The sequence below is a fragment of the Liolophura sinensis genome, chromosome 6 (genome assembly GCF_032854445.1).
Source record: "Liolophura sinensis isolate JHLJ2023 chromosome 6, CUHK_Ljap_v2, whole genome shotgun sequence".
In the NCBI taxonomy this organism is placed as follows: domain Eukaryota; kingdom Metazoa; phylum Mollusca; class Polyplacophora; order Chitonida; family Chitonidae; genus Liolophura; species Liolophura sinensis.
The window spans coordinates 50,694,595-50,709,816 of NC_088300.1; the positions used below are offsets into that span (position 1 = coordinate 50,694,595).

General features: G+C 39.1%; 1 protein-coding gene across 1 annotated transcript; it reads left to right on the plus strand.

The window, feature by feature from the left end:
* Positions 1-11,848: 11,848 nt before the first annotated feature.
* Positions 11,849-14,129, plus strand: LOC135467303 (homeobox protein MSX-2-like). Its single transcript, XM_064745071.1, has 2 exons — positions 11,849-12,299; positions 13,696-14,129. The coding sequence occupies exons 1-2, from the start codon at positions 11,849-11,851 to the stop codon at positions 14,127-14,129; spliced, it is 885 nt and encodes a 294-aa protein (XP_064601141.1).
* The last annotated feature ends 1,093 nt before the right edge of the window (positions 14,130-15,222 follow it).

Genomic DNA, 15,222 nt, shown 5'->3' on the forward strand with positions numbered 1-15,222 from the left:
TCTAAACATTAGTTAATTCGAACTTAAAACGGTTGGTGCAAAAAGGTTATTCTAATCGCAGTTTAAGGACAGATTAGTATACCCCGACTTAAACCAAACCTTAATCTATGTTGGAACTAACGGGCTATGGTCAGTGAACAAGCCAACGTAAATAACACTATAATTCAGTTTAAAGTGTGGCGCTTTCACTTAGATCTTACTTATCTTATATATACTAGTATATATAGGCAACAGTATAAGAACAGACCCTAACGTTTTCATGCAGCTTTCCACTGTCAAATCCGTTCAGAAAACGTAGGCATATTTATTTAATTACAGCCTACTTAAGTGGACGAGACTGTTTCTAACCAAAGAGTCTTTAATTTTGTCAGCAATTCTGGTGAGAGAGGCCTGTAAGTTGTTAATGTTCCGTTTCGACTAATTGGAGTTGATAGCCTCCAACAAATACGGATTGTTGGTTTTCCACAGAGGCCAAAACACGCCATGAAGATCGAGGATAGGGAGGAAAAGCACGATGCCTCAGCGTGTTCAAAACACATGCATCTGTTGCTGGAGGTACACGTACATACCTGCAGACAATGTTGGCAGAATCCGTGGGGACAGCGGAGAGCAGGGTAAATTACCGGGTAAATTAGCTTACGAAAAACAGATCATTGGTTGCGGAAGGCGATGTTAGTAACCGGATACGCGCTGTTTAGACGCTTCCTTCCAAACATAGACGGTGAGCCAGGCTATTAAGTAGGTAGAGCCTAGCCAGATACCACACTTAGGATCTGTTATGACTGCACGCGCTTTCCAATTAGGTGAAATTTGTCCAGACCCTCTCTCTAGCAGGTATTGTAATTAACTGGCAATCGGGGCAGCTCGAGAAGCCGTTATATTGCAGGGGCATCAAAGTGATGAGCTAACGCGAGTGTCTTCCTCCACCAGGAACCCACCCCGACACAACTTTCGTAACTTCATTATCTTCTAACCTTCCCGGTAATTACATTGACGCCTTTATAGTCTCTTACAGGACAAGTTTCTTCATTCCTCCAAAACCACCCGCCATGAGGAGCAGCTGACGAGTGTTTGACTCCTGGAGTGCTCGAATTCTAGTTCTGTCAACAGCAGTAATAACTATTCATGGAAATAAATTGTGCCTATATCATTTCTTTACTTTGTTTTTGAACATACCTTTGTCACCAAAAAAATTTGTGACGCCTCTATCGGAATTTTTTTTCATGCCAGGCTACGCATGGAAGTACTGTATTTAAATCTGATACAAAATCAGAACTAATAGTCAATGGAGAATAACGAAAACAGAAGTTAGAGTTCGACAAATTAGTTTCAAATCAATACAACCAGTATCATCATGACCAAACTATAATTGTAATATGATATATTGCTGAGAGGGACTGGAAAGACCTTCAAGAGCTTTGCTGTGTTAATATTGCCTTGGGTTCAGTCCAGGGGTGCATAAGCATCGCTGATTTCAAACCAGTATATGGTGCTTATATAACGTCTTAGCTGAGGTAAATTGAAAAGAAGATTTCACTGATCACACGTAACTTTTTGGTAACTGGTATACTGTCTTGTCACTACATATATACAGCTGAAAATAACGTCTTTCTCAGATACATTTACTTTGTATTTAGACCAAGACGTACATGTGTTCCAGGACATGCATTCCTACTGATATGAAGTTTGTGTCTGGAATATAGAAAAATGGTTCCTGACATCACTCAAACAGTAAACTACGGTATGTGAAATCAAAAATCATGACATCACTCAAACAGTAAACTACGGTATGTGAAATCAAAAATCATGACATCACTCAAACAGTAAACTACGGTATGTGAAATCATATCATGACATCACTAAAACAGTAAACTACTTTTATTTATTTGATCGGTGTTTTACGTCAAGAATATTTCACTTACCCGACAGCGGCAGCGGCAGCGGCAGCGGCAAACATTATGGAGGGAGGAAACCGGGCAGAGCCTTGGGGAAACACACAGCCATCCATAAGCTGCAGCAGACATTCCCATGTACGACCGGAGAGGAAGTCAGCATGAGCTGGACTTGAACTCACAGGGAACGCATTGGTGAGAGGCTCCTGGGTCATTGCGCCGTGTTGGCTTGCTAATCCCCTCGGCCATGGGGGCCCCCAGTAAGCTACAATATTCTTACTAACGGCTTTACTGAAACATACGGTGGTGGCTTGCTTTACCGTGTATTTGTCCTAAGAAATGACACTTTTAGTTACATACTTTTACAGGAAAGTTTTGGGAAAAGTTCATTTTTTTTTTGTTTTGTCTTATCTGTTCCAATACATGATCATGTCTAAGCGATCACACTTTGTCTCTTGTCTTTTCCAGGCATTATATCAATTTAGTACATGGACAAACATCTGCTGATTCTGTCGTTATCTTCCACATATATACTACCATATATACGCAAAACTTTCTTACGATTGCTAACAGGAAACTAAAACCAGGTTTGTGGCAACCTTCCCCTGGACCCAAAATGGTGATAGATAAGAAGTCAAACTTATTTTATTCAATAAAAATCTTTGATGTCATAAACGTCATGTTAGCAGGGTAACCCGTGATCTGCCGGGTGTAACCCACCTTCTCCTATCTTACACCCTAATACTCAACGTTTAACTTTTGGATACTCTCTACCACCTTAACTCTTTTCTTCAAAATACTTTCTAAACAAATCGGGATATATAAAATTATTTGTTTGGATACAATACTGTGTAAAGTGAGAAATGGTGTGTGGTGACAACGTAATGTGAGGATTGAGCTGTGTGGGCAGAGTGTAGAACACATGCTGTTAAAGGTTCTATTAAATTTTCGTATGTAACTAAATGGGACAGCAAACAATACAACATAGTCTAATTTCACGCTTTAGGTGCTTTTCCTTTACATTCTGCTAAAAGCAGGCCACGATGAACTGAGAGATTTTATCTTCACCATGCACAACATTATGGCGAGTAATCTTGGTGGACATTTTCACCAAAGTAGCTGTATATGGAAGTCAGTATAGGGCTTTATCGGAATGCTTTTAAATCACAAACACAGAAGACGTATTTCTGCTGAGTGTCAAGAATTCCAAACGTCATCAGAAGCGTCCAAAGAAGGATGGGCTATTCAAGACAAGTCAAGTGATACTCGGACTGAACACTGGTCGTTGCCATTCTACTCTTTGTCCCCATTCACAGCGATAACATCGAAACAGACGACCTTCTCTCCTTTAGTAAGCTCTCGTCTGTTTCCACTCAACTTATATTCACTAGCTAGCAATGGTGCTGAATAGCTTGAAGAGCGTTCGCCATAAAGTGCATCCTCCACGGTGTCGACTGAAGTAGAACTGTCTATCTCAAATCCTTGTCTGGCGTGTTGCTCTTCAGTTCGCATTTAGAGCCGGTCATCCGTGAAACACACACAGCGTATGTTTTGTCAATTTGTCGCCCGTAATTGCTGCCTTGCCGCCACCGGACAAAGACTGTGTTCTGGGCCGTGAAAGCTGGGGTTAGACCCCGATCCCCAAAGAGCTGCCCCGTACCAAAGACGCGCGAGTGGCTCTCCGGATGAAGAAAGACCACATACCACCCACAATCTGTAGTCATGGCTTCGTTTTGAAGACGGACAAAGACAGTGCTTATGTCTGAGTGTAACACATAAACGACCAATAAAACCCTCAACAAGGTGTGCGAAATCTATACCATGTTGTGACTCTGTGCCAGACATTGTTTGCTCCCTGATTTGATCCAATACTCATGTTTTCTCAACAAAGAATTGTCAGTTATACTTCTAACATCTAAAAAATCATACCGTACAAATAAAGCTATACTTTAATGATCAACCACATTGAACTTTCTATTATGACTCGACTATAGCCATGATCAGAAAAGTGTGGCAGACATAAAGATTTATAGAGAAGACAGAAAAATGTGTTATGCATTCGTACACTATGAATGGGGATGTGTTTGTACGACCGCTATTGCTGAAACACTCAGCAATAGCTCAATGTTCTGGGAGTGATTTTTGATCACGAGTTATATAAATGTAAATGGGTTTAATTCGTCAAATAGTCGCCTATCGCGTAAAACTGGATTTCACTCTGAATTCCGCACGCAGACCTAATCGTGACAGCAAGTGTTCATACGCAGACTGATGTTAAACTGTACACCAACTTGAGTCAAATGATGGAACTAGACATTTACATGTTAACTGTGGTAAGCGATCCTATACATATGGTAAGTATTCCCGACCACGACTGCAAATGTTGTCTTTTATTGAGCTAATTTGGTGGGAGGTTCGAATCTCGTTGTCGCTGGTCACATTTGGAAGTTAAAAAGCTTTAAGGGGTACTTAGCTATTTGAAAAGTTTCTCCCCTGATCTGATCGGTTTCTTCTCTTTAACAAATCCCGACTGCCGTGATATAAGTGAAATATCCTTTGAATGCGCTGTAAAAACCCCATTCCCTCAAACAAATCAATGCAATACTGTTTGAGCCAACCTTTTCGCTTGCAGAGGATAGGGGTCTCAGAGGGCGTTTCCGTGCGTAACATGTGAAAACTCAAACTAAAACTGATGCCATTCTTATTCATTTCCAGGTGCGGTTCTCGTGCAGCACTTTGTCCGGGTTTAAATGCTAAAATGTCTCCTTCGAGCGAAGACAAACAGATTTGACTGGTATACTTTTGTGAATGTCACTATTATAACAAACGTATTAAGCAACAGGACATAGGACGTTAGTTTTTTTTCTTCTTTCTATCCAAAGTTGACGCTTTTATTACTGGCTTTGCCATGTAACTATATAGAGACAGGCTTTGTTTTGAGATACATTAGTAACATATGGGTGGTATAAAATGGTACGTGCGAAACAAAGCCGCGGATGGCGACAGACTCAGTAAGCATGCGTGAGCTGTTGGTTGGGAAGTTTCTTCCAAATTCGCAAATAATTGAGATGTAGTCTGACATTTAGACAAAGCCTTCCTGCAGGTGAAAGAAAAAAACGGATTTAAGTAGTAACTGTAACCGTTCGCCCAATAAACCCTCATTTCTATATCGTCACGTGTCATTGACGGTGGCCATGGCATAGTCGCCGAGCCGTGTACGATGACTATCGCCTGGCCGACAAGACTCTATGAAAGCTGGGACAAAGGGCAATACGCTGAGAGCGACCTCCTTTCACACGGCTTATGTGTAGCACAAACTAACAAAGCAGCTAATTTGATTTTAGCCTCCCATTAAAATATGGCCCCGTTTTTCAAAGATGCAGTTTGATGCTCCGTTTCTGCTCAAGGTATTTTCTCAGAAGCAATTTGTTTTCCCTTAATCTCGGCTGAACGACCGATGATAAAGAGTTGAGAATTAATCGCCATCTTGAGGCACCTGCCTCTAGTCACGTGACATGTCACTTCATACGCAAAAGTCAAGGATCTCTTGGTGTCTGTGGAATAACTTTTTCGGAGTTTCTGACGTCTAGGAAATTTACACATGGCTATAATTGAAAAAGACTTCTCTCATTTTTCTTACTGACTAGGAATGTATTGTTTTGATACAAGCCCAGAAGCGTACAGAGGTATATTTTAAAACATACCAAACTTCCAAAAAATAGTTCGTGCCACCCCAGGACTATGAAAAAGAATTAAGATTCGCTAATTGCATTCAACTTGACGGAGATAGACAGAAAAACACAATAGTAAATGCAACATAAGAAAAGATGGCTAGGGTAAACAGATTGGATTCTTGTAGTATGCCTTATTTACTTACTGGTAGCCATTATGGTTTTTTGCACATCACTACAGACGTGTAGCTAATTTCTTCCCAACTGTCGGCTGAAATTACACAATATATTAAATACAGTCGGCTAATCAACTGGCGGGTCTGTTCAGTTAGACAACTTTGAAGTGTTTATTATACAGAGAGGAAAAACAGATGAAAATCTGGAACTTAAAACAACCCAAAAAATTGCAACAAATTTCCCTAACTGCAGGAGTTCCGAGTCTAACACCTTCGCCGAGGAAGAGAGAATTGTAATTCCTGCAATCTGAAATTATTCCCCTGGGAACATCAAAAGGCCATGTGTTTAGGAAAGACCGTGATTAAATATCATAACTTCTGAAGATATTATTAACGAACATAATAAGTCCTCTTCCAAGAAGCCGCCCATGTGTTTCTGTCCCGGTAAAATTATTTCATCTCAACGAAAAGTTTTTCCACCACGAGTCTTCAAGGCGATCTCCCGTGGACTACCTCTGACACTGTGTGGAGAAAACATATTAGCTTTCGGGTTTTTCATTCGGCGGGTAAATTACACCAGCAATCAGCGGCTCGTTCTAAAGTTCGTCTGAAATGGATACAGCCTATGATTACGCATGCGGTATTGCAGCCTCGCTTTGGTTTCCCCGCGGTGGAGTAATTTGATTTTTATGACTTAGACGAAGAGAAAAAGCCGGAGCGAAAAGCGGACTCGGTAGGGGGCGATACACCTATTTCCTAAATCAGCCAGAGAAACTCTTAACTATTATGAGACCTGTTATGCTGAATTCTCTCAAGGGTTTTAATTTCAACCAACGGATAAAAAGTACAGAGCAATTGCAAATTTCTCCATTCGGGTTACATGCAGAGCGAGGAAATTATTAGCTATCTAGTTCGCCTTTTAGCCGGGGCTTGCGTCTGGTCTCATCATGATCTGCTGTTAGAAATTGGACAAGGGGACAGAACAGAAGAACACCGACTGACTTGTCATCTTCAATACGCTCATAACAATTAAACACAACTAGAATAAATTCCTAGTTAGTCAGGAGATTATTTGGTTTTGTCGGCTTGTGACTGGTATATGGCATAAAGTTTGCAAATTGTCCATTCCACTCGGTGCTGATTTCACCCACCTATGTAAACTCATCAGTCGCCATATGAGTGAAATATCCTCTAGTATACGACAGTCACATATAAAACACCAATCAAATAAATACACATTAAATGGAGTGCTTATATGTTCGTCTAACAAGAACCAAATGTATTACCAACACACTCAATGTAGATTTAGTTACAATCACGTGAAACAGTGTTTGCTCTTCGTATTTGGCAGATGAGAATGTATTAATGCGGGCAATTCTGCCTAAATCAATAATAAAGCAGTGGAGTATGGATTGAATTTATTAGATTACATCCACTTTCATGAAGGTTAAAATATGTTGCAGTGTTAACTGTATGTGTTAACGTCTATTTTATACGCAGAAACTCAGGCCGTACGTGGGGAGGTCTGTCAGCAACCTGCGGATGGATACATATATATATATATATAAATATATATATATATATATATATATATATATATATATATATATATATATATATATATATATATATAATATATATATATATATATATATATATATATATATATGCCCATATTTGCATATAGGCCTATGTTTAAGTTTAGATCATTTTCATATATTGACTCTAAACGCAAATTCTTAAACTTTTGTATTCAATAAAAATTAACGTGGATTCACACCCTAATTGTCTCTGGAAATAAAAACTTTTTATATATGTATATTTTTAATTTCATCCATACCAATACCCAAACATCCAGTTGTATTAACCATTCCTTGCATGTGGTTATTCCGGAGAATTTTTATTCCTCTGGATAGAAGAAAAACTTTTTTTATCTCAGTTTTCTGATAGATAAAGGAGTGGTAAATTCCATCCATTGGAGTTCAAGGAGTGGACTGAAGATCCGTGTCCTGCCGTATGGTGGACTACCCACCATGACAGTATAAATGCTCGTCTCGAACATATACCACCTTCTGAGAGATGTGTCGTTTCGATTTATGACGGCTCCGATTTGCCCTTCTGCATGCAGGCTGAATTTATCATAGTTCTAATCAATCAATTTCCAATCATCTCAGGGAAGGCGGGAATGTTTTATCGTCAGTCTAAGGAGGAAGAGTTGACGCGTGACTCTCAATAGACGCTCGAATTAAGGAATCTCTGATTCAATTTCGCAATATGAATGAGGACGTTTCGGTAAAATGACAACACCACTGATAAGCGCCTCAATTTCCCATCAAAGGTTTTAAGGTAAATAATTTTTAGCAGCATATCTGAAATAATTTTCCGATATCATGTCCTCATTTCCGGTCCGAAGCCATTCCTTACAGAACCGGGGAATTAATTCTCGCCTCGAATTCTGCCGACCAATGGCGATCGTCCGATAAGTTGCTCCTCTGCCGCGGCTCAACACGGTTATCTCGGCACGGGGGAATTATGAAAAATTCTGACAAACTTGACAGCGATTGCCAAAATGCCACCGAGGTCGACCGTATTTAAAACTTGACGGTTTATCAGTTTGCCTTTGTCGAGACACAATTAATGTATCGAAAAGAGATCATTGGCGGCTTAGTTCGAGTAAACAGCGTCCAGCTATTCACAGTTTACCGCCATTAAGGTCGAACGGTTTACTCAGTTGACCGAAAACTCGGGGAAATGGTCACTTCCTCTGATTAGGTCTATTGGTTTCTAATGTAATCAGAATGGCTCTGGTGGGAGAATACCTCGCGCATGCGCCAGGATTTATCCCTCAGAAAAGCCAAAACCCATTGGGGACTTTCCTGCACAAAAAGAGTAAAGAAAAAAATGACAGCAGTGAATTTCGTTGAAATATTGGATAACTTTTAGATAAAGGAAGCTTTTCAGTTTTTGTTTAAGAATGGATCAGAAATGTCTAGTGTATTATTTATACGTCTACAGCCGAATGCTCACAGCAGTGGTTAAGGTGGAACCTTAGGCGAAATGACGTCTCTGTGTTGAATTTTTTTGTTTGTTTTGACATGCGTGGCATATAGCTATAAAATAATCTATTTATTTCTTCGTTGATCATATACATGTACAAATTCTTTATCAGGTTCACTTTTTACTTTTGTTGTTTCTAAAAAAGTCCTTTTAATCATTTTTGATAACAATTTTAATGATCAGTTTTAATTAGCAGGAATTGGAATTCTGGTCGAAGTGGTAATATTTAATTATCGAAAGATTAACTTGATTGTTTCAGAAAATTGGATTTTAGAGTAGAATTTTTAATGCACTGAATTCATTTTTATAGATGGGTTTGATTGAGACAATATCGGGTGTTTAATGGACTTATCTATCCATACACATTTAACATGTATTTCAAGTATACCGCTATTCGAGCAATGACCAGTGTATTATATAATAGTTCTTTACTGAACAAGTCATATACACAAACACACTCTAGTGGTATAGTAGTACAAGAAGCACCGCGAGACAAGATTGACATGGTCTCCATCCTTACGTAATTTAAAGTTAAACGAAATCCCTTGTTTACTTGTCCATCTATTATCTGGTTAAGAGCACCCATGCACTTCAGTTTGTAATACAGAGTATAGGTTGCCAAAAGCTGTGGTGAAACAAGGTGTACAAGGAGACCCCGCTGCGGGTAACACGCAATTGTATTTGTGGGTGGGTACTTAAAACAGACCTCAGCCTATGTAAGCACCTATGCAGGGCCCCTCCCACGGGGCGCGCTGTTTATACCCTGAGAGCTGACATAGAGCGACAATAACTAAGTAAGTAATCCTGTTCAGCGCACCCCACCCAGTCAGCCACATAACCATGGCCCGAGGGTTTAACCTCTCCATTTCGGTAAACAGAAAGCCTGAGAACAAAGTTCAACAATATCAAACATGCACGTGTAGATTGATAATGCATTTTTCACACATTCTTTCTGTAAACTGTTATGCTCGTATCGTGCAGTTTCAAAAGAGCAACAGACTTGCAGGCGACCACGTAGCTAATTGAGACAGATTGTAACATAACAATCGCACATTGGCCCCTGCTGCTTAGCACAGAGTGGAAGCAACGCCATCAGAGTGTTGGGAGCATAGAATGCTTTAGAAAAAGAACATATAAGCGATTCATATCTGTAACAAATATAATGTGTAGATGGAGTAGAAAAACACTATGCAAAAACTTGGCATAAATTCCATAATGTAAAAGCTCGAAAAACGGGAGATGTAATTTTGGACTACACATTGTGCAAGCGTACAGAATCATACGTGTATTGTGCATGTATGCTTGGGGCTCTGTGTATTGTGAATACCATGAAATACTACTCTGAGTGTTATTTTTTTATCAATTACTTAATAAAACAGATGGCATAATTTACATCGGCATTTTACTTGATGAACGTGAATCGTTTACATACAAAGTTTCATCCTGCCTCCTGAAAGAGGCTTAGTTTGTACATCGTGTTAACACATGTTTTGCGAACATTAAAATTTTAAGCAAATTGTATATCGTACGTCTGCCCGCCAAACAACAAACACCATCCAATCCCTCACGAATAACAACATTCTAAGTCGATATGGTTCCAAAGCAGTTCACCTGGTGAGAGTATTATCCTTTGGAAAGTTTTGCATGTGTGTGATATGATGATATATAATCTTACAGTGTCCATCAGTATCATTGTTCACCTCAAACCCATCCCCGTCACGGATGACCAGTTCCTCAATAGTTTTGAACAGGGTCGCCTGAAAGGCGCCACACTCTCATCGCCTGACCATTAAACACAGATTACCTGTCCACTTGACGCTAAACCGCAGTCTTGTGTTTGCAGCTCTCTCCAAATGGCCAGTGATCAATTGAGATTTGTACTTATCTTACACTTAACCATTCCCACACCAGCTTGAACATACTTACGCCCTCGAGCTATTCACCCCACCCCCAAGAGCCATTGTTCACCGTTCCCAGTAGGCACGGCACCCAGTTCAAGGCTTCAGGGTCTCTGTAATAATTTCTACAGGGAGTACTAAAAACATACATTGGAATTTCTGACATAGATGTACGTACAGTACATCCAGGCAAACTTATTTCTGGTGCCAAGATTATTTGCGCACTTTTTGTTAAGGAATAACAAGGGTTCAAGAATAGCATTAAATTTTGTTTATTAAAAAAACGGTTTTGGGCGACCAAGATGGAACCACAGCCTAAAAAAATGTTTAATTCTTACCGTAATACTTTTACATGCGTGTGTTATTGCAGCTGTAGTAAATACAAATAGAAGTTTCTTAAATATGAGACAAGCGGACGCTCATTCTGTGGATGGGTTTCACGGTATACAGACGTGTGAAATGTTGGTGTAAGCATGTGAAATGACTCGCAATAAAAGGAAAGCGGAGTACACTTTATATGAATTATGAACAAACACTTCTCCCTAAAGTAAAGGTGTGATAGTGCGTTGTAGTTCAGATAGGGGAACGAGATTCGCGAGCAGTGTAGCGCCAGTGAGGTTTAAAAGGGTCATCAATAAACATTTTACACTCCTTTGACGGCATTCAGACACCAGATCGCTGTAATAACACGCAGCCTACCACCCGGCCCGTCTAATTCAACCGTGAAAACTCGATTATCTTCTTGTGGCGTTGTGTGTGGTACGTCACTTCCGTTTCGCACGTGTTCACGTGAGAGCTGCTCTTATGTTCATGTCGTCTGGTTTCTAGCATCATTAAGAATTGGAAAAGAGCACGAGTACTATCGAAGACAAATTTGAGTGTATACCAGATTTCCGTTGAGGACAGACAGTCCATAGCCTTCTTGAGCAGGGTTGGCACAATTATAATCGGTGAGACGAGAAAAACAGAACTTAGAGGACGCGTGTGTGTTACTCTATAAGAATGAGACATGGGACTTTGAAGACGAAACTGCCACTTACACATAACCAGACCACCGAGAGAGTCGTTACAACATTGGAATCCTTCATTACATCTTTAAAGAGTTTCTCAAGTTCTTTGGTCTCAATCGATACGGTGTCTTTCATGTAGACAAGATGGATCAACAGTTCGGCCATGGCAACTTTGATGAAGAGCCAGGCAGCATCGAGAGTCACTTATTCCGCGGTAGCCCGATGAAGACGGACAGTTGTGATTCTGATGTAACAGCAAGAATTTTGGAGAGCGATGCTCCACAAGGGGAAGAGGAGATGTCAGTCAGAGGTGAAAAACTGATGGGTGGTAACAAGAAACCCTCCAATAAGCCTTGTGTCTCACAAACTTGTGGGAGATCTTTTAGCATTGACGATATATTAAAATCTCCATGTAACAATAAGCGGCGTATGTCTGATGTGGCCGAAGTGACTTCCTCTTCCGAAGCCTCACCTGTTTCACCCAACTCCCCAGCTTATCTTAGTTCGCCCCATGGGCCAGGCTGGCCTTACCCACAGTATTCACCCACGGGCTATCCAGCCTGGCTTTTACCATCAGCTCTTCCAACGATGACAAGTAAGTATTACAACTATATATTCTTATAAAACTCACAGGATAAATTCTTCCAGGTATTTATGTGTGAAGGATCATATTTTTCTCTTTATGTCATTTTTGATAACGGCCTCTTTCTTACGCTATTATTTTTGTTTGTATAATTATTTCGTACATATTTCTTTGAGAAAACGTGTGTTTTAAGTTGTTATGAAAATTGGTTTTGTGAAGGTTATTGACTTGGGACGTCCCTTTCTTAGATTAAAAGCGGTACAGGACTTGATGCTTAGATTTCGATCTGTCATATAAATCCCTCAATCAATACAACAAAGCAACACCCCTAATATCACATCAATAAGTATACTACAACAGAACATATCCTCAGTTAAACAAAATTATTCTGGTTACAAATAATATCCCTTTTAATACCTTCTGCACCTTACCTATATTTGCTGTTCTATACACGGTTAATTAAATAGTTTAATTCATAAAATTATTCACAGGAACTATGAGCTATCTTGTATATAGTGTTAGCATCGCAGTCTTTTAGGTTAGTGAAATAAAGTAATGCATTTTTCTCTTTGACTGAAGTGCAATGTAATAACCTCGACGAAAAATATATTTAACAACAAAGGGTAAAACTGAATCACTATTTTAAAAACCTTACGACTTGTTACAATTTACGTTAAAACTTTATTTAATTCATTATTTATATATGGTTCATGATTCAAGCACTTGCGATCAGTTGTATCGGAAAACGTGGCTATAATTACATAAAACATAACCAGAAAGTGGTTTGCTGTTAACCTTTTTTCAACATTTAAGATTTAACAATTAAAAACTACACAGGCAATAAGACGAGTAATTGATTCTCTATGGAATAGTCTTTTCAGTGTTCTAACACCAGTAGTGACGATAGATTTACTATTTTCGTTTACTAAGTATTTATTAATAAATAAATAAATAAATGCCCACAGACAGAGATGAAATTAAAACGACCAAAGCTGCATTTATTTAACATTTTATGTTGCTCTATCTCCAAACTATATTATTCGTTTTTTAATAAGAAAAAATGTAAATATATTGTAGCCTATATTTCTACTGCTTGATGAAGTGCGTGCGTCTGCGGTGAAGACATCTGAAACCCGCCTTTGACTCTTATCCAATTTTTAGCTTTTTAATTTGTTAAATTAAAATTCTAAGGTTCTATTACAAGAAAAACGAAAATATATGGCCTTTGAAAACTTGTGAACAAGTGAGAAAAATTGTGAATACTCATGTATTGAAAGTTGCAAATATATTGATTTTTACTGAAATACTGTTTGATATGGGCTCGTTTTATTAGCAGAATTGCAAGGCTATGCAGTTGCTCATCTTCACTTTTTGAAAGTTTTAAATTTTTTTGTTCGTTTTGTCACAGGACTATCGACCCCACCCAAACTTGCAGTCAGTCCACAGAAGGTAACTCTGCGGAAGCACAAAACGAACAGAAAACCCCGAACACCTTTTACAACCCAACAACTTCTCGCCTTGGAGAGAAAGTTCCGGTTGAAACAGTATTTGTCCATAGCGGAGAGAGCGGAGTTTTCCTCGTCATTAAACCTCACGGAGACACAGGTGAAGATTTGGTTCCAAAACCGACGGGCAAAAGCCAAACGATTACAGGAGGCTGAGTTAGAGAAACTAAAGATGGCAACGCGACCCCTCCTCTCTTCCCCGCTTGGCATGGGCCTCCCGTTCCAGGGCGCTATGTTCGGCAGGCCCACCCTTCTATCGCCTGGACTACTCTCCTCGTACGGCTATTATCATCAGCCGGCCTGTCCCTCTCCGTCAAGATTGTACCTCCCCAGCTAGTTCCTCATATAAACGCGATTTTCACTGATTGACACTTGACTATACGAATTTGTGCAATATTTCGCGTTTTCATTCAAACTGTCCCAAATTCCACTGGCTTTATAATTATATTCAAATAATAAAACTTTAATATTTATTTATCAATGATGTGTGCTTTGTAATTGTTTTCTCTTTTCTATTGACTGACAAAAAGTGTAGCTCATCACTATGAAATCTTCATTTACGTGGCATTCCATGACAAGAATTGAAAGTCTCTATCTCAGTTAGTTAAATGGCTAGTTAGCTAAAATGGTTTTGAAAAACTAAAATATAATTTCTAAACTTTAGAACTACGTTTCTTCTGAAAACATAAAAAACACGAAAATTTTTTTGTGAAAAATATTTCATGGGCCTGGTAAATATATTTGTTTATTTCCTTACTATTGATTATTACATGTGATAATTATGAACAATTCATGCACGACCCTGTTAATTAAGAAATGAATATGAAATGAACAGACTGCTTTAGTTAGCTAATTAGTCAGTCAAATGGCTGTATGATAAAGGTTATCTTCTGATATCGTTCCTGTACATGTGATAAGCCTGGATTTATTGTACTAGATCTCCCTTCCAATGGTCACAGGTTTGAATCCACCTGATATATCTTTCCCCAGACTTTGATAAACAGCACTTGGATATTAAACCAAGTAATAACTATTCGCTGTCGGTCAACACACCCTGTCTTCATCGATATTCGATGCATTGATATTCTGTTACTATGGAGTATTCAAGCAGTATAAATATGTCCTTTCAATTTGTATCATACTGGTGGTTTTCTCCCTCAGGGAATGCTCTCGGCATTGATTAATGAATTAATGAAGACTAATGACCTATAAGCTTTCCTTCCAGTTGTGTTGGTGAAGTAATTTTGTATCTTCGCAGTAAAAACATACGAAGAGTCCCACCAAAAAGGATTGTCTCAGGCCATTGGTTAAAAACTTACGATAGATTCATCATCAGCAACGTCTACGTGAGAGCAAAAAAAAAATAATTAGTCTGTAGCTGATTACTAAGTAATTACTGGATGACTAGAATTTTCTTTGACTATAAAAAC

Bases quoted from the DNA above. Each gene is read 5' to 3' on its own strand.
- LOC135467303 (XM_064745071.1), top strand. From the start codon at position 11,849: ATGGATCAACAGTTCGGCCATGGCAACTTTGATGAAGAGCCAGGCAGC. The intron at 12,300-13,695 runs GTAAGTATTACA...GTTTTGTCACAG, and splicing joins AGCTCTTCCAACGATGACAA to GACTATCGACCCCACCCAAA.